This window comes from Bos mutus, chromosome 23 (assembly GCF_027580195.1).
Source record: "Bos mutus isolate GX-2022 chromosome 23, NWIPB_WYAK_1.1, whole genome shotgun sequence".
In the NCBI taxonomy this organism is placed as follows: Eukaryota; Metazoa; Chordata; class Mammalia; order Artiodactyla; family Bovidae; genus Bos; species Bos mutus.
Window position 1 is genome coordinate 6,333,574 of NC_091639.1, and position 24,735 is coordinate 6,358,308.

The window sequence follows — 24,735 nt, forward strand, 5'->3', positions numbered from 1 at the left end:
TTATTTGGGCATTTTAAACGCATAGTGATGAAACTGGCATAGTGCAGGCACTCAACACACATTACTCTTCCTTCCTGCCAGAGAATATGAGACAATGATAACCGGCTTTTTACACTGATGGCCCTGAAACCTTTCACATCACCTAGTAAAAAGGAATAGAGGCAAAAGAGCATTGAATAAATTTAATGGAAACTGAGTTTTCTTAGAAGAGAGAAATCAAGAATGGATCAACAAATATTTCTTGAAGGAACGCTTTGAAGGGCTCGAGAAATCTAACATAGCAAAAAGAAGAAAACATGCTACATAGAAGATTATTGTAAATAAAAAACAATTATAGCTACTAGTTATTCCCTACATGTAACCCACTATACTGAGCAATCTGTACATCACATTATTTAATGCTCACTAAATCTTTACGAATTAGATATTAGATTCCCATTTTACAAACGAAGGAATTGAGGCCCAGGAGATTAAGTCATTTTCCAAAAGTATTGAATGCTAATAGCCAGGGCTATTCATTATGCATGGTAATAATCAATAATCAAAAAAAGCAGTCATGCTCAAGCTCTAGTTTTCCTAAGATCACTCCTTCCTATGAGTTATTAAAATCATTTCAATTCTTTGATATTAAATGTCACACAGAAAATAACCTCTTGCGTGAAATGTTGGGTTCATCATAGTTTAAGAATTAATACTTTAGGTCATTTTAATCAGTTTCTGATATATGTCGTTTTCAGAAAGCACTTCAGGGAAGAACTCTGGGAACCATGACTAATAATGACAAGAATATGAACTATATTCTTCATATACATACTGGAATCTGAACATTACTTAAGTCCTTTACCATCTTAAGTATTTGGGAAGCTTTAAATAAAAAATAAATTTGCCTATTTCACTGAAATTGAGCATCCTTTTTTCAGGTATAAAACTCCAAACTTATTAATTTCATGGCTATATTTTAAAATGAGAGCCAGTACTAGCTAGATGACTACATGATAAGTGTCTCAAAAGTTCAAGAAAAGGCACTAAATTTTTCACGGTATTTGTGTTTCATTCTCAGAGTAATAAAAATATGCCACCCCTTTAATAATGAATAATAGATTCTCAGTTTGATTTACATGCATGGATTAAATGTCATGTTTGAAAAGTTGCCATTTTATTCATATTGGATTTCCCTCCAGTAAAACAAAAATGGTGCCCATCTCCTGCTATAATAACGATACCTTGCCACACTGAAGTGTAAATATTAACTGGTTGATATACTTCCTGGTGGCTCAGACGGTAAAGCATCTGTCTAAAATGTGGGAGACCTGGGTTCTATCCCTGGGTCGGGAACATCCCCTGGTGAAGGAAATGGCAACCCACTCCAGTACTCTTGCCTGGAAAATCCCATGGACAGAGGAGCCTGGTAGGCTACAGTCCATGGGGTCGCAAAGAGTCGGACAGGACTGCACGACTTCACTTTCACCTTCTTTGAGTGAGTGAGTGAAGTCGCTCAGTCGTGTCTGACTCTTTGCGACCCCATGGACTGTAGCCTACCAGGCTCCTCTGTCCATGGAATTTTCCAGGCAAGAGTACTGGAGTGGGTTGCCGTTTCCTTCTCCAGGGGATCTTCCCGACCCAGGGATCAAACCTGAGTCTCCCGCATTGCGGGGCAGACGCTTTACTGTCTGAGCCACCAGGGAAGCTACTTCGTAAAGGGCTTCCTAGGTGGTGCTAGCAGCAAAGAACCTGCCTGCCAGCACAGGAAATTTAAGTGGGGCAGGTTCAATCCTTGGGTCTATAGGGAAGATGCCCTATAGAAGGGCGTGGCAACCCACTCCAGCCTTCTTGCCTAGAGGATCCCATGGACATAGGACCCTGGTGCAGACAGGCCATAAGCTCGCAAAGAGCCAGACACAACTGAAGCAACTCAGCACACATGAGTGCATACTTCTTAAAATTCTATATACCCATGAAATAGCTCAATAACACAGCAAGCTGAAGCCAGGTTTTCTTAGACCTTATTTCAGTGAAGGCAAATTAATGTATTAAATTCTAAAAGGTTGAAGTTAGTCATTGTTTCTTCTTTCCCATTAAATCAAAGGACAATTCATTGTCACCAGTTCTTTAGGAGCCTTTACATTAGTTTTTTTAGGACCACCATAGCAAAGCTCCACTGACTGGAACACTTAAACAACAGGAACTTATTTTCTCAAAGATCTGGAAGCTAGAAGTCCGAAATCAACATGACGCCAGGATTGATTTCTTTGGAAATCTCTCTCCTTGCTTGTCTCCCTGTGTCTTCACGTGATCTTCCATGGCTTCTGTGTCCTAATCTCCTCTTCTTATAAGGACACCAGTCCTACTGGATTAGGATTTACCCCAGTGTTCTCAGCTACAGGTTTACCCCAGCTTCAAGTGGGCTTCCCTTGTACCTCAGTTGGTAAAGAATCTGCGTGCAATGCAGGAGACCTGGGTTCTATTCCTGGGTAGGGAAGATCCCCTGGAGAAGGAAATAGCAACCCACTCCAGTATTCTTGCCTGGAGAATCCCATGGACAGAGGAGCCTGGCAGGCCATAGTCTGTGGGGTTGCAAGAGTCAGACACAGCTGAGAGACTGAACCACCATCGGTGGTCTCATTTTAACTTAACCTCTTAAAGAGACCTTGTCTCCAAGCATAGTCACAGTCTGAGGTCCTGGGATTTAAGACCTCAGCCCATGAATTTGGAGAGAACACAACAGTCTGTAAGAGCCCTCTACCTATCTGCTCCCACCTCCCACACCTTCCTTTGTACATACACACAGCATAACTCAAGGACCAGGCATTGCACACAGGAATCAAATGCCTTTTGGGTGAACCAACTTTGAATACAGATATATAATGGTTCTTTTTCTTTAAGCACACAAGACTAAATTTGCAACAGCTACCCAAGCAATTTGAGAGCCCTGACTTTATTTCTCCAACTCTCGATACAGTTCTTGGTCATTTGCCCAAGCATGCTCAATCATGTCTGATTCTGCGACCCCATGGACTATAGCCTGCCAGGCTTCTCTGTCCAAGGAATTCTTCAGGCAAGATTATTGGAGTGGGTTTTCCATTTCCTACTCCAGGGGTCTTCCCAACCCAGGGAACGAGCCCCCATCTCTTACATCTCCTGCATTGACAAGCAGATTCTTTACCACTGAATCACCTGGGAAGCCCAGTTCTTGGTCATCAGTGAAGTTCAGTTCAGTTCAGTCGATCAGTCATGTCTGACTCTTTGTGACCACATGAACCTCAGCACGCCAGGCCTCCCTGTCCATCACCAACTCCCAGAGTTTACTCAAACTCATGTCCATCAAGTCGGTGATGCCATCCAGCCATCTCATCCTCTGTCGTCCCCTTCTCCTCCTGCCCTCAATCTTTCCCAGTATCAGGATCTTTTCCAATGAGTCAGCTCTTTGCATTAGGTGGCCAAAGTATTGGAGTTTCAACTTCAACATCAGTCCTTCCAATGAACGCTCAGGACTGATCTCCTTTAGGATGGACTGGTTGGATCTCCTTGCAGTCCAAGGGAACCTCAAGAGTCTTCTCCAACACCACAGTTCAAAAGCATCAATTCTTCTCCACTCAGCTTTCTTTATAGTCCAAGTCTCACATCCATACATGACCACTGGAAAAACCATAGCCTTGACTAGACAGACTTTTGTTAGCAAAGTAATGTCTCTGTTTTTTAATATGCTGTCTAGATTGGTCATAACTTTCCTTCCAAGGAGTAAGCATCTTTTAATTTCCTGGCTGCAATCACCATCTGCTGTGATTTTGAAGCCCCCCAAAATAAAGTCTGACACTGTTTCCACTGTTTCCCCATCTATTTCCCATGAAGTGATAGGACCGGATGCTGAGCTTTAAGCCAACTTTCTCACTCTCCTCTTTCACTTTCATCAAGAGGCTTTTTAGTTTCTCTTCACTTTCTGCCATAAGGGTGGCGTCATCTGCATATCTGAGGTTATTGATATTTCTCCCTGCAATCTTGATTCCAGCTTCTGCTTCTTCCAGCCCAGTGTTTCTCATGATGTACTCTGCACATGCTTGGTCATAGAAGGGGCCAAATAAGTTCCTCAGTTATCCATTGCTGCATAACAAACAATTCCAAATTCAGTGCTTAAAGCAATAACATTTTTCTATGTCTCCCCATTTTTCAGTCAGAAAACCAGAGCCAACTCAGCGGAGTAACCTGCTTACCCCACACAGTGTCGGCTGGCACCACTTAGTGTGATTCTACTATTACCTATATTCCTTTCCTAAGTTTGAAGTGATTACATACTTATTTATCAAACCCCAAATTACATATTTATTTCTCTCCTTTGTGTAGTTAGACAGCTATGACTAATGAAAGGAAGGTAAGTGTGTATGCAGGTAATGTGGTTCCAGAACAGGAATACATGCTTGCTGGAAATTAGACTTTGACATGTGTTTTTTTAATTCTCTGATTTTCTTCGCAAAAAGCTTATGTTGTCTTCTATAATCAGAAAGGCCAAAATGGCTATTTTCACTTGGAAATTTCAAAAATCATCTGGACAAACTTCTTCCTGGCCTTTAAAATAATCAAGTTGGCTGTTAACATCAACTGTTGCACTTGGGGAGGTCTCCAAGCATGACGAAGTACTCTGGAAATTTCTAGAAGGCACATCAGCAGGCTTTCATCTACCTTTCCACAGGAGAATGAGCAAGGTTAAGTTTGCTCATGCCTCAAAGAAGTCAATTTATGAGCTCACTTCTCTGTTTTGAAAATATTTACCTAAAATATTGTTTTTGTAGTTTAAAGAGGGGAGATAAGACTAAATAAACATGAAGTCATAAGACCGCAAAATAATATTTATTTCCTTATTCACTACCAGTGACAGGTTCCCCGTATATAATTAATGTTAAAATGATATCTTTTTCTCTAAATTGATGTGTTTCTTCTCAATCATATTTATTTCTATTTTAGAAACTACTAACACCAAGATGTGGCTCTTAAGATTATCTTAATATTGGACTGCAAGGAGATCCAACCAGTCCATTCTAAAGGAGATCAGCCCTGGGTATTCATTGGAAGGACTGATGCTAAAGCTGAAACTCCAGTACTTTGGCCACCTGATTCGAAGAGTTGACTCATTGGAAAAGACTCTGGTGCTGGGAGGGATTGGGGGCAGGAGGAGAAGGGGACGACAGAGGATGAGATGGCTGGATGGCATCACCAACTCAATGGACATGAGTTTAAGTGAACTCCAGGAGTTAGTGATGGACAGGGAGGCTTGGCGTGCTGCTATTCATGGGGTCACAAAGAGTCAGACGCAATTGAGCGACTAAACTGAACTGAACATTTCCTTGTAGTGTTCATTGTTGGTAAACTGAACTTATATGACTGTGAGGTAATTTGTGCATGCTCAATTGCTAAATTGTGTCCAACTCTATGCAATAGACTGCAGCCTGCCAGGCTCCCCTATCCATGGGATTCTCCAGGCAAGAATATTGAAGCAGGTTGCCATTTCCTTCTCCAGGGGATCTTCCCAAATCAGGGATCAAACCCAAGTCTCTTATGGCTCCTGCATTGGCAGGTGGATTCTTTACCACTAGCATGACTTGGGAAGCTATAGAGGGTGTTTGTAAATACTATCCAAGGAAATTATGTCATGTGCTTGCTGTCTTCCTCAAGGAATCCTCAAAATTGCCACAATTTAATATAAGAACAGTTTTTGCCTTTAAACTAGTATTCATAAAATCTCATTATTCACACTGACAGGTGATTAAAAAAAAACATAGATGCACTTACGGAATAAAATGGGGTTAAGTACCATCAAAATCAAGTAATTTTTTTCCTCTTGTAACACAAACACTCAGTCCAAGACATGGTTTTATTTCCTGTGTGGTGTAGAGTAATGTGAAAAGTGAAATATATAGGCTTAAATTGAAGGAAACCATGGTCTTAATGGAATCATTACAGAAATTGCTCCAGAATGCTACATCCTTCCAGAAATAATAACTCTGTTATGTCAGCAAATTTGGAGTCAGCATGGGTTACCTGCTCCACACAAGGGGCCTGGTCATGTTGGTTAGACCTGCCTGGGGCTTAGCCCAACATGAGCGTCTGACCTTTCAGAAAATGTTTTAAATTCATTAATCAATGTTCTTTGCCTGCATTTTGCTGGTTTTGCTTTTTAACCTACTATTTATATCCTTTTTTAAGATGGCCCATCCCTGTACCAATGCAAATGAGAATTGTAAGCATAACAGTTCTGTCTAGTAATTAATGAAACATTCTTTGGGCCCAGATACTATTACCAAATCCACCATATGACTGGTGTCCTTTGGTTGTTGTTGTTTAGTCACTAAGTCATGTCCGACTCTTTCAGATCCCATGGACTGTAGCCCACCAGTCTCCTCTGTGCATGGAATTCTCCAGGCAAGAATACTGGAGTGGGTTGCCATTCCCTTCCAGGAGATTTTCCCCACACAGGGACTGAACCCAGGTCTCCTTCATTGCAGGCAAATTTTTACCATCTGAGCCACTAGGGAAGACTGTCCCTCCTGTCTGCATAGAAATAAATGACCATCTTTCCCTGTTTAACATAAGTAAGATGTCTTGAGCTCTCAAACAACCGTATGAAGCCAGTTTCTCCTGTTCATGGAGAAATGACCCTGACTTCAGCTTGTATTTGGAAAGGAATGACATAAATATTATCGGTTATACACACAAACACATTTGTGTGTTTTTGTGTTATCTGTTCCTACTACTGAAAAATGACACTTCTTTAAACCTTACTGTTTTAACTGTCAGTCTCCCAGAAACTGCCAGCAGAGTGACTGGCAGGCAGAACCATGTGGTTAGCGGAAAAACTTGCTAGAACCCAGTGGAATGAGCAGAACTTTGAGCAACAGCATTTTTATTCTTAATTCAAACAGCCTCTGATGACTTCTCTTTCCTGTCAAGTTCTGGAGGTGTTGGTGCTTTGCTTGTTTGTGTTTTGTCCTGAATTTTTGTACTTTTCTTACATACGCTGCATGTGAAATAGCCCAGTATACCTCTTTGGGGATCCAGGATTTTGCTAGGTGATACCAAGGGATGGATGTAATTCACTGACATTTTGTCAGGCTGTTAAAGAATAAATTTTCCTTGGCTGTGGCAGGAGGTAATTATTTTGGTTTGTTTGCTTCTGACACAGGGGAAGAAAATTGGGGGTTGTTATTTCAACCATTCTAAGATACTCTGTGTTCTGTTTGGCAGGAAGGGAAGAAAGCATTTCACTATTAGAGGAATGAGCAGCTTCTGCTTTCCCCTATGGACCTGATGCACTTCTTAACGCTGTGCACATTTTTTGACATCAGTCTCTTTGCGGCTTTGCTTCTTGTCCCCAAAGACATTCTTGATGACCTCTTTGTCCACTAAACCCTCCTGACATTTAATCTGTAGCACTCTCTGTGGGACTTCCCTGGTGGCTCAGCAGTAAAGAATGCAATGCAGGAGATGCCGGAAACACGGGTTGGATCCCTGGGTTGGGAAGATCCCTTGGAGAAGGAAATGGCAACCCACTCCAGTATTCTTGCCTGGAGAATCTCATGCACAGAGAAGTCTGACGGGCCACAGCCCATGGGATGGCAAAGAGTCGGACACAACTGAGTGACTAAGCATGCATGCAAATGTAAAACATCTACTTACGCAGATGCCTCTAGATAGCAAGCTCTTTGAATGACATATTCAGTAGCCCAGATCCAAGCTGTAAAAGGGTAGGTACTTAATTAAAATCTACCAGAAGAATGTAGTTATCCATTAGGTACTGGCTGGACCCTTTTTTAAAATTATTAACTAAAATCTTAGCTGTCACCACATTCCTGAAATTGCTCCCAGATAAATAGCAAGAACCAAGATCTCGGCTCATGGGCTGAACTGCACCTGCTGCCTTCTTATCACCTGTCCTCAGAGTCTGGTTCTACAGGGGAGAGGGCTCCCCCAGGGGGTAAGTCTTCTCCATGTCCTCCCTTGACTAATGCCTCTCACCTGCACCCCACACGTCTTAACAAGGCTTTGGGGGTCATTCATCAGAGAAAAAAATGTTAATCAACATTGTTCTCAAGCCAAGGTTAATCCAAAAATTGTTCAAAATATGTGTTTATCACAGAAACAGACTCACACACTTACAGAACAAATTTTCCTCCACCAGAGAGGAAAAGCGAGGGGGCGGGCTAGTTAGGGAGTTTGAGGTCAACTTTTACACACAGCTCTATTTAAAATGGATAACCAACAAGGACCTCCCATACAGCACAGGGAACTCTGCTCAATGGTATACAGAGCCTGGATGGGAGAGGAGTTTGGAGGAGAATGGGTAGGTGTGTATGTATGGCGGAGTCACTCTACTCTGTACATGAAACAATCACAACATTGTTAATCAGCTATACTCCAATATAAAATAAAAAGTTTAAATATATATATTTATAAGCATTTGTCATATGTATTAAAATGAAAGTCACCTGGAAAACGTTTATGGGCTTTTCCATCAGAGAGACAGAATAACGATAACGATAATAACCACAGAAACTTCTGAACTCTTACTGTGTATTGCCACTGTGCGTTTCCACAATCACCTCATTTTTTGTAATGCCTCTGGTGAGCAGATTTTTTTAACTCCTGTTTCACAGATGAGTCGACCGAGGCTTGGTTCCTCAATGAATCTTGTCAGCCCTGGTGCCCCATGATACCTACACTGATTGTTACAATGTTCATCCGAATTAACGGTGTAAAAGGCCATTCTGTATTAGCAAAGTCTACTCTCAAGCCTGGCATCTCAAGCACCAGAACATGGTGAGGGTTCTAGGACGAACCCAGCCTCTTCCTTTCTTCTCTGTGGGCTGGAGTTCCCTGTCTTAGTCTGCCTGGTGCTGTTGCCTGAGAAAAAGCTAAGCTTATCCTCTCTGCTTCCAAAGGTGACTCAATGATCTCGAACCCCTCACTTCTCATCCTTGCATCCATGATCACTCTCTAATCTTAGTTAACCCTAGCTTCCTCCTCCAGCACTGTCTCCTCCAGAATTCCTTTGCTTGGTAAACACTTTCCCCTATATCCATAATCTATTTTCCAAACAACCTCCATCTTTTCTTCCTACCTAAAGCTGGATTCTCACTTGCAATCAATGTCCTCGGCTGCCTACCAAGGTATACACACAATTGCACACACACACAAAATACACGTTAGTGACCTCTTGGCATGTAACACAGAGCTTGGCTTATACCAGATGCTTATTGGGTATTTGCTAAATAATGAATGAAATTCTTTCTGTTTAGTGCACGAAGCTGAATATCTAAAACCATCTAAGGTGAAAAGCTGGACAGATAGTAATCCATGTGCAAAAAGACCAGCTTACCACATAAAGGCTTTCATGGAAAAACAGCCCCACGTCATAAAAGTTTCCACCGTGCCTCACTGGGCGTGTCCTGGTCTTCAGCTGCTCCTCTGGGTTCCATTGCAAGACACAACCGCCTGGTTGACCAAGCAGGGACAATTTGAGGAGGTAGCAGCCTTGGGGCACCTTGTTCTTGAGACCTCTGATGCACTTCATCTGTATCTGAAGAGGCTGAGGTGACCGACTCTGCTCAACCTAAAGAAAAGACGGGTTTCTTGAATTTCTTGAACGATGCAGGAATTGGGTAAAACCACACAATTAGCCACAATGCGTTTCTCAGGGAGGGAAAAAGTAGACAATTATTTTTACTCAACCTGTAATTGTCAGGTATTAGCTGTGATAACAGAGGCGGACTACAGGAGATGTAATTAGGGGGTCAAAAGGCATGCCTACTGATTATGCGAGGGAAAGTTGAGCCAGTTCTTAAGCGTGGTATGTTAATGATCTGTGACATCAGAAACCACTCATCTATTATAATGAGATAGAATGGACAGGAAACTAACACTTCTGAAAGCCACACAGCAGGCCTCTTAAGGGATGGATGAACATGGACAGCAAGCTTGAACGGTGACAGCCCTCACCTCTCTCACTAATCACAGATCATGGGCCCCATTGATGAGTGATGTGCAAAACAGGTCAGGCTAACACCTCACCTGATCGAATGCTTGCCTTTAATTTCAACCTTGCCCCACAGGGTTCAACTGGAGTCTAAATAAATAAAGGGAGAAGAGCATTTCTATCTACTTCAGCCTAAAACTTGGCATGAACTGCATGTAACTAAATTATATGATAGAAGAATATTTTATGGCACATTTGAATTTCATTGCTTACCTTCAGCTGGGACTAAAGGGCCATTCATTTTTAGTAAATGCTGAAAAGTTGGTACAAACTGATAAGCTGTTTAATGTCCTGTTGCTTCAGACTACACAAAAATTAAACTGAGATTATTAATAACTCAAAAGTCATAAAGTCATGTTTCCTACCCTAATAGCCTTAAGGATAATTTGACCTTAAAGAATTCTCTATTACATTGTGCTTTAAGCAAAATTAATGTCATTTTTAGAAACAGGTTACTCTCCTGGCTACCGATGTTGGTAGCACCATCCGTTAATCTGCAGTTAACAGTAAAGCACTTTTTAATCCTGCCTAGACTTTATTTTCTGAGAGATAATATATATTTCCATATAGACAGTATGCTTCTGGAATCAAATCACAGTTAAGTAAACAATGAAAGTTGCTAAACTTCTTCTGCTTTTTTCATACAAGTCAGACTTAACCACTAATCAGAATAACAATTATTTTTTGGTTTAATTATAAAATCTTAATTAACAATAAAGATTTAACCTTAGCATTTTCGTTGCCAAAAATATTTTAAAAATTAACACCGTGTGAATAAATAAGACAATCTCTTTAAACCTCAAGGCAGGATTACTGATGCAGGCAGACTGAGTTATTAAACACATTCTAAATTAAACGCCTCTATGAATTTTATACTGAAATATATTGTGATAGTTTTGCATGCCAAATGTGACATTTTGTATTTCAGATTCATCTTCTGTAGTAATTTTGGAAATGTCATACAAACAAAGATTTTGTCATTTACCAATGGAATTACTATGCATGGCCGCTTAGCCATCTTTTGCTGGCTCTCGTGGTTGTTTCAAGTCAGCAAGCCATAAAAAATCTTTATCTCTCTGAAACACAGCAATTTGGAAGATAATCGAATGGTGACTAGGGGGCAGAAATGCCAGTCTGAGGAATTATACCACAATCTCTCTTGCATTTACAACCTTCCTCAGAGCGAGTGTCAGCAGAGGAGAGAGAGGAGATGGAAAATTCATCAAATGTCAAGCCTTGTCTCATTTGCATGGTGGCAAGTCGGCCTCATTGTCTAGGGAGAACCCCGCCTGGCTCCATGGACCCAGTTTCGAGGAATTCCAGCGGGTTGGAACCTTTTAGCAATTCTATTTCAGCATAGAACCCTCCTCAGAATGAGTTATTAAGACTCGCTAGGGACGTCCCTGGAAGTCCAGTGGTTAAGACCTCACGCTTCTGCTACAGGGGGTGTGGGTTCAAGCCCTGGTCGAAGAACTAGGATCCCACATGCCACAGGGCTGGGCCAAAAAGTAAAGGAATTAATTAATTTTTTAAAGACCTGCTAGAACTCTGTTTATCTAAAGGGTGGGCCTGCAAGAGGAAAGGCACAACAAGAAAGGGAGTCAATGAAATTGACCTTAGATTTAACTTCTGTACATCAGGTGGAAAAAGTCTCCAGAAACTCACCTTCCAGCAGGGCCAAGGCCACACCACTCCCTTTGACGGGTGGATTACTTCTGGGAGGGTACTGAGCTTGGCTACGCCACCTGCTTCACAAACATTTGGATCTGCAATTATTCCTTGACTTGTAGTTCTGTAGCAGGTACAGTAAGAGGGGAAATGAAAAGAAGAGAAATTGATGATGGATTAGTGGAAAAGTTCGCCTTTGATACAACGCACAATCTGATGTATCCCTTGCACCTTTTCTCGGAATAACAAGAGTCAGAGAAACACCATGCCACAGTGGATTCAAGTAGGGTGGTGAGTCATTTTTTAAATGAAACCCTTTAAAATATGTGACTCTCTGTAAGAGGAGGGCATGGCAGCAGACGCGGTACTCTTGCCTGGAGAACCTCATGGACAGGGGAGCTTGGCAGGCTACAGTCCATAGGGTCGCACGGAGTGGAACATGACTGAGGCGATTTAGCATACACGCATGCAAGCGTTCCAATTCCTGGGCCAGGAAGATAACCTGGGGAAGAAATGTCAACCCACTCCAGTATCCTTGCCTGGGAAATCCCATGGACAGTCTTGGGTCACAAAGAGTCAGACAAGACTTAGCAACTAAACAACAACATATGAGCTAAAGATCTTCCAACAATTAAAATATGACTTGTTTTGGAAAGCACCAGATCCAATACTTGATAAAATGTGTTACCACTTCCTTTTCTATCACCACCCCTTCAATCTTATGAATTGTTGGAGAAACCATGGGGAAGAATTATTTAAATAAGTGAATAGCTGATATGACATAATCTTTTTATTTTTTTCAATACAATGTCCAGAGATCAAAATCTATCCATGCATGCTAAGTCACTTCAGTCATGTCCCACTCTTTGTGACCCCATGGACACGTGGAGTCTGCCCGGCTCCTCTGTCCACGGGATTCTCCAGGCAAGAATACTGGCGTCTGTGTTGAATCTACTTCTCCTATGTCTCCTGCATTGGCAGATGGCATCTTTACCACTGGGCCACCTGGGAGGCCTTGAAGATCTATGTCTAGCTTCAAAATGTTCCCCAAGGGTTTCCTCCAATTAGCATTTACTGGCTTGAACTGAGGTTCTTCTTTGTCACCTCTTTCTTTTCCTTCTTTCTTTTTTTTTTCAATCTTCACGATTCCTAACAGCCAGCATTTCCGAATTCATTTGAATTAAGAAGGATCTTGCATTTCACTTCTCCTGACTTCAGCTTAATTCCATCAGCAGGGCCATCTGTGACCATGACAGCCCCTCCACCAAGGAGTGGCCGTTTTAGGTCTCACAGCTGATTTGGTTTCCTGGGGTAGAGATGATTCCCCTTAATTTAGTTAGAACTAGATTGACACGAGAGTTCATTAGGACCCCCATTCGCTGGCAATTCAATTTCAAATTAAATACACTTTCTTGTAAATTTTATTACTTTTAAACTACTGTATCTGTTGTCTGTAATGGCCCTATTATACAGTTATGAAGGTAAACCGATTTCATTAGTAAACATCAGATGTGTTATGTAAGCCACGGTGAGATGTTTTCCTCAGTTTCTTTCTTTGTTCCGGTGGCAAAAAAATGTAAAGCCCTCGTGAAATATCCTAAAAACTTAATCTAAATAATTATATACTGAATTCATGATAATCATCCTAAGGGGGGTAAGAAAGCAGGGTTCTCAGTTGTAATTTGCGTTCTTTGTAATTAAAGGGTTTCTAAAAATACCTTCCTTAGTTAAAAAAAGAATGCGACGCACATCAAAAGGTTAATAAACAGCTTCAAGAGGATGCCAGCTACCTAGAGATAAGTCTAGGGGTTTGTGGCCCCTTGAAGTCATCATACTCTAGACCAGGAGCCAGACATCACCTTACTTTTGAGTCAGGACTTGTAGTACAGTGTTCCTTTTTCTCCTGTATACAGCTCTTATTCCCAATTTTGTAATTATATAAATATACATGCATGTTTGTGCACTATATAAAATCTAATTTTATAAAAATACCCCCATCAAAGTCACTCATTAGTCCTCAGCCCAGAGATAAACACTGGTAAAATACTGAGGTCTATTCTTCACAGCTAGGGCTTCCCTGGTGGCTCAGTGGGAAAGAACCCGCCTGCCAATGCAGGAGAAGTGGGTTCAATCCCTGGATTGGGAAGATCCCCTGGAGAAGGGAATGGTAACCCACTCCAGTATTCTAGACTGGGAAATCCCATGGACAGAGGAGCTTGGTGGGCTACAGTCCATAGGGTTGCAAAGAGTCAGACACGACTGAGCAACTGAGTGTGAGAATTCTTCACAGCTAGGTAGCAAGACTCACTGTTTCTTCTTTTACAAAATGAGGCTGATGCTGTAAACACTTTGTAACTTGTATTTCTCCCTTTGTGCATTATACAGATTTCCAGGAGATTAATTTTCTTTAAGTACAAATTTTTAGCAGTGACTTACTATTTAAGTGTCTACCATAATTTATTTAAATAATCCCTTGTTGTTGGATATTTAGGTTAGTTCAAATTTTCATGACCTTAAGTTAGCCTATAATTAATTTTCTCTCGCATATGATGTGGCGCCAATGTCCCTGGCTATTTGGGGATAAAGTCCAATCACTAGAAATGTAGCATGTAGTAGGTATGCTTGTCTATACCTTCTTGAGTGTTGGAAGGAAACCTCAGCAATATGTAATCCTGCCCATATGGCCTATTTTTTCAAGTACTGAATAATATTCACAGACAGGTGTCAGATGATACTTTATTTTCACCACTAGTAGGACTAAGAGTTAAGTAAAATGGCAATGAATAAACAGCACTGGGGTATAACAAGGTTTCCAGCCTCTGTGCTGTTGACATTTTGAACCACATAATTCTTTGTTACCCTGTGCATTATGGAATGTTTAGCAAGATGCTTGTCCTCTGCCCGCTAGATGCTGTTAACAGCTTCCCCCTAGGTCCAGTCGTGACAATCAAAAATATCTCCAGTTATTGCTAAATGTCCCCTAGGGGCAAAATTGATCCCTGCTGTGAACCACAGTATTAACTAGTGTTTATTTAGTGCTTCTCATGTTCAGAGCACTCTTTGAAATGCATCATATTTATTATCTCATTTAACCCTTAAAATAATCCACCAAGGTATTATTATTCTTGCTTCACTGATGAAAAGCTGATGCTGAGTAAAGTTCTATCCCTCAACATCCCGCTGGAGGTCACATAGTCAAAGAGGGGGAGGCCCAAGCTTCCACGGGAGACCATCCCCCCTGAGAACCTCTGAACCTGTACCTGCTGCACCTGTACCTCCTGATCTGAGATGCAGGGGCAGAAACTGCCATGTCCCAATCTTAGAAGCTCCCACCCTGGATCAGGGATTTGGATAGTCTCTGAAAGGCTGAAATCCCCTCCCTAAACTGTCCTATATGAACGAAAAGGTACAGATACATCCCAGGAGGAAATGGGGTCATGGGTCTCCCAAACCAGAACCTTAGAGTGAATCAAGCTAGGGGGTAGCCCATAATTAGTCCACACCAAAAGGAACAAACAAGAAAATAAAACACATTAAATGTACCACTAAGGGAACGTACTTCTCAAATGTTCTGTCGCTCTTTAAACATGACATAGGTATGTATTCGCCGAGTCCCTCCCCGTCAAATGTCAAATCCTGCATGAAAGAAAACAGAAATGAAAAAAAAAAAAGATATTCAAAATGTACTTGAACATCTATGTAAAAGCTGGCTTTTCCAAGACCAGGGTATGCTGACTCTTAAAAGTTTAGGTTCCAAATATGAACATGGGGATTATACCAATAGTAGCCACCTTACAGACTTCTCAGGTGGCTCAGTGGTAAAGAAGCCACTCATCAAGGCAGGAGATGTGGGTTTGATCACTGGGTTGGGAAGATCTCCTGGAGGGAAAAAATAGAAACCCACTCCAGTACTCTTGCCTGGGAAATCCCACGGACAGAGGAGCCTGGCAGGCTACAGTCCATGGGGTTACAATACAGTCAGACAAGACTTAATGATAAACGACAAACAATAAGCCACCTTATTATGGAATCTGAATTTCCTCAGTCTGCTTAGTTACTTTTGGCCAAAAAGGTATAGAGAATAGTGAATGATATAACCAGAAGAAGGAGAAATGCCTTGGGGATACTTTCACAGCTTTCTTTGTCTATTTCTCTGTTCTCTCTCTCTGTCTCGCTGTCTCTGCCTCTCTCTCTGTCTCATACACACACCCTTTAATAGTACAATTTAATACGACAGAAATGGATATGTGGCTAGATATTTAGGATGCTAGTGATGTTAATAATAATTGCGATCATATAATTTATGATTCAATCTGGGACATTCTGAAGTCAAGGGGAGATTTTAATTATTCTAGGACAACAGGCATAACCCAGAACTCTCCCTTGAAAACTGTAATATATAGTAATCCTATGAAAACATTCCTCCAGATGTTCTGAGAAGGTGCTATACAGGCAAATATCAACGTATTGACTGAAAATGAATGAGAGAGGGAGGGAACTCAGGATGGAAGCCACAGCCCTTTTATAACCTAATCCTGGAAATGACATTCCATCACTTCTACTGTATGCTATTGGTCATACAGATCAATTATCCTTGTACAGTGTCAGAGGGAATTACACAAAGGTATGAAGAACAGGCGGTGGTGGTTAAAAAAAAAAAAATGTCTGCCATTGCAGGAGAAAAAAGAGATACAGTTTCTATCCCTGGGTAGGAAAGATCCCCTGGAGGAGGGCATAGCAACCCACTCCAGTATTTTTCCCTGGAGAATCCCATGGACAGAGGAGCCAGGTGGGCTACAGTCCATAGGTTTGCAAAGAGGCAGACCAACTGAAGCAACTTAGCACGCACGCTTGAATAACAGAAGGCTAGAAGCATGCTTCTACAGTGATTATGAAGTCCAGACAAGTGTTGGAAAGTCCTTGATTAAGCCTCAAGATCTGAGAATAACTCTGTGGCTCTCAGCTCTGTTCTCTGGACTCTTGGAGTCATCTTCTGGATCGTCCTTCCTTTTTTCATGAAAGGTAGCACGTGCTTACTTCTCAGTGATTTTCTAACCTTGTTTCCTGCCAGTAGAATTTTGGAATTCAAAGACCTCTTTTTATTTTGCCCTCTCTTTGTTCTTTTCAATCAAAGCAGGTGATTTCTCTGCTCATGTAATTCCACCTAAGGCTTTGTTGGTCTTCCATCAATCTTAGTGGATTACACCTTATTAGACATTGATGATTTTCGCTATGTTCTTATTTTTTAATGGCATCAGATCAGATCAGATCAGTTGTTCAGTCGTGTCCGACTCTTCGCAAACCCATGAATCGCAGCACGCCAGGCCTTCCTGTCCATCACCAACTCCCAGAGTTCACTGAGACTCACGTCCATCGAGTCAGTGATGCCATCCAGCCATCTCATCCTCTGTTGTCCCCTTCTCCTCTTGCCCCCAATCCCTCCCAGCATCAGAGTCTTTTCCAATGAGTCAACTCTTTGCATGAGGTGGCCAAAGTACTGGAGTTTCAGCTTCAGCATCATTCCTTCCAAAGAAATCCCAGGGCTGATCTCCTTCAGAATGGATTGGTTGGATCTCCTTGCAGTCCAAGGGACTCTCAAGAGTCTTCTCCAACACCACAGTTCAAAAGCATCAATTCTTCGGCGCTCAGCCTTCTTCACAGTCCAACTCTCACATCCATACATAATGAAGGTTAAATTTTTCTGATTCTGCATGCCCCTTACAAAACTAACATAGTCATTTGTGAATTCCCCTCTTCTAAGGTGTGATCACTAAGGTGTCCAGTCATTTCTTATAATGAAGCTGCCAGCAGAAAATGGCCTTTAGTAAAAGACTGGCACCCATAATGCTCTGCTTCACCAAGCGCTGCTAGAACTAGTCAGGGCAAATGGAATCATGAGAAGAAGTTTATGTATTTTATTTCTGACTTGATGTTTTAAAATATTGAAAATTGAGGTTAGGTTGTCAGTGTGGAATGTTTGGTCAAGGAGTCCCAAACAACATGACTTCATGATTATTACCCTAAATTCAGCATAATTTAAGTATACTGCCTTAAAGACATAATTTCTGAGGTTTTGTTTTTTATTTCTCTAAAATAGTCCTGCTTCATTAGTTCTCTCTATTGAACTGATCCCAGAGAGGAAAATATAGTTGGAAAACCTGTTAGTCCACTTAAGAACATGTTTTTAAAACATACATTTCAAGAGGGAAGGATTAGACACCAGAGTCTCTTATGCATACTCTCTGTTTGAACCTTCTTCATGGATATTTCCTACTTGTGAAAGAAAAAACTAAACAGATATAAAATAATTGTCATGTGGTCATAGTAATACTTTAAAGGCTCTTCATCATCTTAGCAAATTTGTTATATCTGTGAAGTCTTATTGAACAATAAAATGGGATGGAGTCATAGCTAATAATTTTTTTAACCTAAACTAATTCAAATTTTTTTCTGAAAAGAACCTGAAGCATTTAATCTAATATATGTATTAGGTTTATATATATAATATTCTGATATATATATATATATATATATTAGATTCAATGCTTCAGGTTCTTTTCAGAAAATCTTGATCAACCTGTGATATATTTTTACATGAAATATATATATACACATATATATTTTAAAGTTGGAAAGGACTTTAAATATGAATTACTCAATTCATTATGTACATTTTCTTCTTTCATATTCACAAAAGTTGATGATGTAAATTTTAGCCCACACTAAATACCTCAGGAATATTGGAGCTAAGAAGAGGCAACAAGAGGAAAAACACATTTTAGATGCTGAAAAGCCATTTACTAGGCAGTCTTTTTACTATCAAAAATACTTTTTTACTTCATTTCCTGAAATGAAGGTACTTAATATAAAGGAAAAACAAGTGTTGGAGAAGCTTGTTTTAACATTTATAAATTTATAGATTTTTTTCTATTAGCAATATATTTATGGGGATTTTGGAGCATGCTTGTTCCTTTTTTGACTCTATAACTGTCTCTCCCTTTGCATGGAGGTCATTCATCTTAAGGTTTCATGATCATTGTGTATTGCCTTCATTAACAATTTCATTAACAATTCTTTCAGGAAGGAGGTTGGTGGGTTACAGTCCCCCAACCATGGACAGAGGAGCCTAGAGGGTTAGTCCATGGGGTTGCAGAGTCAGACATGACTGAGCTCACACATGCATGTGTATGTATTTGAAAATCTAAACTAAAGGCATTAAAGCAAAATTAACATGCAAAATGCACTCAATAACCTCCTTGGCTTCCAATTCATTACGTAATAATCTCATCGGATCTAGGACGGCAGAATCACAGAAAAAGGAATGTCCGCAGTTGCATTTCTCCAAAAATAATTTATTAATTATTTCAACTTTATTGATCATCCTCTTGGGACCCTGAGTGCATTAAAATTTTAGGCAATAATTCAAATGCTCCCAGCTCATTCATCTTTGTTAGCTGAACTGTCAGAAGTTGTGAGAACTATTATTAATCCCTGTTTTACAGACTGAAAACAAAAAGCTACGTCATAGAGATGTTAACTTGCTCAAGATGACTTAGTAGGACGTGGAAGGCTGTCCACCCCCAGAGCTGTGCTCTCACCTGCGTGTCACACCTCCCACTTCTATGTCATATCACCAAATATCATTTCTAAGAACCTCTCCTAACAGAAAAGTTAATCCAGAAGCTAAGCTATAAAAATGAAAACAGCACACTAATAATAACTGACTTTTATATGGCACTTTATTCAAAAAAACACAGAAAATTTTTCTCCTTTCTCTTTCACAACATTATGAAGGAAGACGGCGAGGATCGTCCCCATTGTTTTCCAGATAAGAACACTGAGCTTCAGAACATCTTCAAACAGGCTGTGCTTCAGATCACACAAGTGGAATGTGATGTAGCAGAATTCCCAGTCAAGCACATTCTTTTGTAACTTGGTGAATTTCTTTCTTCTGTTTTTATCACACGGCAGAGAGCCCACTTGTCTGGCTTATAGTTTTGAAAACAATAGACTAAATGTCTTCAACTGTTTTACCTAAAGATATTTTGACTGATTCCTACATGCGTTCCTATTTTTCTGGTTAATCCACATCTTTCTTCAATCTAGAGATACTGGGACAGCCTCACAGAGACCAGCCATTCCCTTCCAGGAATCAAGCCCGGGATGGCTCAATTATCACTGCCTCGGGTGGTACGCTAAAGATGGATGAAAACAGAACAGCACTATCATCCAAGGAAACAGACCACCCAAGAACTGACATTCACAATTCATCTGTATAAGTCTGTTTTAAAAAAAAATTAACTCATTGCTAAAATCACAAGGCCAGTAATTCATGTGTCTGTTGACTATTGGATTCATAAATGCATCTGGTAAAGAATCTGTTTGCAGTGTGGGAGACATGGGTTTGATCCTTAGGTTAGGAAGATCCCCTGGAGCAGGGCATGGCTACCCACTCTAGTATTCCGGCCTGGAGAATTCCAAAGACACAGTCCATGGGGTTGCAAAGAGTCGGACACGACTGAGCGACTTTCACTTCACTTCACTTCATAAAATAAAGCAAAATTTAAAGAGCAAAGTACCTTATCTCTTGGAGGCAGCTGCTACTGTGTTATTGCTGACATATCCTGGACTTTTCTCTCTGCTCTGTAATTTCCTGAACTTTCTTTTACCTATGCTGCCTCCAGATGTTGGTCTGACCTAGACTGCCCAAACCCTTTGGCAAGCTCAAAAACCAACAAAACTTTCTCCTCCTGCTTGAACAACATTAGTATTATACTACGAGATTTCCTCCTGTTTACATTCAACCTTTAGTGTATAGCTAGTCAACAACAAGTCTCCAGCTATTTTTCTCCAATACTTCCTTTATTCATTACCTCTTTGACACTGGAAATGGGAAATGCAAACAGAAAAATTGTGTTCCAAACTTCATCCATCCCCCATCACTGCTTCCCTAAATGTGTTCCCACTCTTAAATGATTTCCTCTCAATCACGAAAAAGTAAATAAGAAGTCAAAGGAGAAATTGAAAAATATGTTGAACTAAATGATAAAACATAACATCTCTAAATTAGTGGAATACAGCCAAGAAACACAGAGAAGAACATTTACAGCCTTCAAAGTCTACATTGTAGTGAAGATATATAAAATCAATGATGTATGCTTTTATCTTAAGACAATTAAGAAAAAAAGCAAATTAACCCCAAAGTAAGCAAATGCAGGTGTACTCAAGAGTCTGACTCCTTTTCTGATGCTTGACTATTAATAAGACCCAGCCCCCACCCCAAGCTCCTCTTCTACTCCAGACACTTCCCACCTTGGTGTCAATAGGAAGTTCAAATCATACAAGCACCTGCTGCTCCTGGAAACTTCACCTTGAGCCCGCCACCTAACCACAGTAAAAGCCAAACCATCTCCAACCACTGCTTTCTCAAGCCACTTGTAAGCCCAAGCTGCTCTTCCCAAAAAGCATCATTACATGAGTAAAAAGCCTTGTCATATCCTCTTTTTTTCCAAATTTCTTTAATTTTAAATATCTTTTAATTGAAGTGTAGCTAACTTACAATGGTGTGTTAATTTCAAGTGTACAGCAATATACAGCTATACATACAATATACATCCACTTTTTTCAGATTCTTTTCCCTTATAGGTTATTCAGTTCAGTTCAGTTCAGTTCAGTCGCTCAGTCGTGTCCGACTCTTTGCGACCCCATGAATCCCAGCACGCCAGGCCTCCCTGTCCATCACCAACTCCCGGAGTTCACTCAGACTCACATCCATAGGTTATTACAAAATATTACCTAGAGTTCTCTCTGCAATATAGTAAATCTTTGTTGGTTATCTGTCTTATATACATAGTAGTGTGCCTGTCTTAATCACAGACTCCTAATTTATCCTTCTCCTGCCTTTCCCCTTGGTAACCATAAGTTGTCTGTTTGTTTGTTTGTTTTTCTATTTTCTGTGGGTTTATTTCTCTTCTGTATATAAGTTCAGTTTTTAAGAGTCCACATATAAGCAATATCATATAATATTTGTCTTTCTTTGGCTGGCTTATTTAGGGTAAAAATCTTGAAATTCATCCAGGTTGCTGCAATTGCCATTATTTCATTCTTTTCTATGGCTGAGTAATATTCCATGGTGCATATGCAATACATCTTTTTTATCTATTCCTCTGTTGATGGGCATTTAAGTTGCTTCCATGTCTCGACTATTGTAAATATTGTTGCAATAAGTATTAGGGTACATATATCTTTTAAAATTATGGTTTTCTATGGATATATGCCCAGGAGTGGGATTCCTGGATCATATGGCAGCTTCACTTTTCGCTTTCTAAGGAACCTCCATCCTCTTGGTGTATGGCATCATCAGCCTTTGTAGATGAAGTAAATTTGGGATGGGAGTTGGGATACTTTGCACATCATGGGGTGATCCAATAACAGGAAATAACAAAGACAAAGAAAGGAATCAATTAAAGAGAAATTGAATGGGTAATAGACAAAACCAAGAAAAATAAAAAATTAGTTCTTGAAAAGATTATGAAAATAAGGAAAAGGAGCAAACAATTGGTCCAGAATGGTGTATGAAGAAAAGCTGGACAACACTGAGCAACTAAGCACAACACGACGGCGATGAAGAAAAGTGTTAGTCGCTCAGTCATGTCTGACTCTTGTGACCCCATGGACTGTAGCCGGCCAGGCTCCTCTGTCCATGGAATATTCCAGGCAAGAATACTGAAGTGGGTAGCCATTTCCTTCTCCAGGGGATCTTCCTAACCCAGGGATTAAACCCGGGTCTCCTGCATTGCAGGCAGATTCTTTACCATCTGAGCTACCAGGGAAGCCTTGCATAAAGAAAATAGGGAATTTAAAAAAGAGGAGAGAGTGATAACCCGCAATAAGGAAGGATGAGTTAGTTTTACCATCAGGGACACCTCTTCGCCTGGAAAATTGCTTTGCCCTTTTCTCTATATTTTACAATATAATATACACATTGAATCAAAATCACTTTCATCAAATTAGTCAATGCTTCTTATAGGGAGTCATATTATTTAATTCAGTGTTTCTTAATTGTGGAGGGAGTGACATCCCCTGACACCATCACATCACCACCATCAAAGCAGCATTTCAGAATCACCTATAATGCTATTCAAACAATACTCCCCTGGTATTTTCATATCGATCACTCTGTCATCTCTTACACGGGCAAGGTTCTCTCCTTGGGGGACAATTAGTGACATTCTCTTCTCCAAGGGATCTTCCCCACCCAGGGATCAAACTCAGATCTCCTGCATTGCAGGCAGATTATTTATCACTGAGACACCAGGGAAGCACCCCTGGAAGGTTGAAATCAGGCAGCCCATCAGAAGAGAGATTTTGGCTGCCTAAGGGGAAAATATAATTCTCTTCTCTTATCTTGAACTTCTGAAAAGGTAACCCTAGGTATTAATATTCCAAACTGTTACTTAAGAGGGTACATGCAGGGCTTTAACCCATGGGCTGCCACATTTCTGTATTCATTTTCAGTCTTTCCACCATAGAAATATGTGGGAGATGGCTATTAGAGCCATTTGCTCTGCCTGGGGGCTAATTACTCTATTTGGTTCATTTTTGAAAATATTATGTTACATCCAAAGGCAAGAAAATTGATGGAGGCTTGTTTGCTTTCTTATATAATTTTGCACAGATTAAATTAGTTAATAAGAAATTATGCTGGCTAAAATAGATCTGTTGGTTTCTAAATCTACAGTGGAAAATTGCTTTTTAAAAAATAATTTAAATGGCATGCTATTTAAATATATTTCCATCAGTACTCTCAAATGTGAGACTGGAGTTGTAACGACCCTAAAGGAAAGTCACGGAGGAGTGTAAGAATCCACGAATACAAGGTTTGGAAAAAGTATGCACCTGTGTGACCTCCTCCAGCAAAATGCTACGGTATCTACCTCAAAGAATGGAAGGAAAGAAAATTTGAGGAGTCAAGGAAAGGGTGTAGGGGCGTCTGAGAATTCTGGGAGAAAAATGAGAAAAGAATAACAGGCTTGCTTCAGTTTCCTCACCTAAAACATGAGACTCACCACACCTATCTCCCATGGTTACGTACAAAAAAAAAAGTATCAAAAATTCCTGACCCAATGCCTGGTACTCAATACAGTTAATTTCAATATATTTAAAAAACTACTATCATGTCCATGTTCATATTTCCTTGCTTATCCCAAAACCATAGACAGAGGAGCCTGGTGGGCTATATACAGTCCCAGACAGTCAGATACTATTGAGCAACTGAGTGCGAGCACACCCCAAAACATCCTTGGGGGAAATTTTGTGTTGGTGTTTCTTGAGAGAACTTATTAGCGAGCAAATTTTAAGACCCTAAAAATGAAAACTAACAATGAAAAATGAAAATAAATTCAAAAATTTTTTCTGAAAATATCCCATCAACCATGGCCAGGATTCAAAGATAGATTGAATGAATTAACTCTACCATGGGGGAAAAAAAAAAACAAAAAAAAGATGTCATAATTTTACCACTCCAGTGAAAATTTTTAAAAAGCAATTCAATCTGAGTGAAAGGTAATCAGGAACTCTTATACTACTTTTATAACTTCCTATAAATTAAATAGGAAATGCTGGCTGGTATTTTATAGGTGTTGTCTTCCCTCATTTACAGTTAGTGTATTACAAATGTAGGTGGAGAATAGGAATTCATGGTCTTAGCAAGATACTGTTTTTAAAGTCATAACCTCTCAAAATCATCCATGAGAATTAAATGTTATTATATATAAAGTGCTTAGAACAATGCTTGGCACATGGCTAGTGCTATCGAAGTATTATCTAAAATTAGAAGATGAAGAAAGGTCTTAAGTTTAATGTGAATAAAATCTCCTAGCATGTTTGTGCTAAATTTATCCATTCTGACTCCTTCTCCAGAGATTATGAGTTAGTAGGTCTGTGTGGGTACCCAGGAATGCACATTCTAATTAGTACCTCGAGTATCCTGAGAGAGGTTGATGGACCACATTTAAACAACCAGCGACGTTGGGTTTTATCTGAAA

General features: G+C 40.2%; 1 protein-coding gene across 1 annotated transcript in view; it reads right to left on the reverse strand.

The window, feature by feature from the left end:
• Nucleotides 1–24,735, reverse strand: part of LOC102270916 (uncharacterized) — a 302,710-nt gene that overhangs the window by 113,196 nt on the left and 164,779 nt on the right. Inside the window, exons 9-11 of the mRNA XM_070361434.1 lie at nucleotides 15,249–15,325; nucleotides 11,687–11,813; nucleotides 9,365–9,598 (exon numbers count right to left, since the gene is read on the reverse strand). Coding sequence (XP_070217535.1) covers nucleotides 9,365–9,598; nucleotides 11,687–11,813; nucleotides 15,249–15,325 — 438 coding nt within the window. The remainder of the gene's footprint in view (nucleotides 1–9,364; nucleotides 9,599–11,686; nucleotides 11,814–15,248; nucleotides 15,326–24,735) is intronic.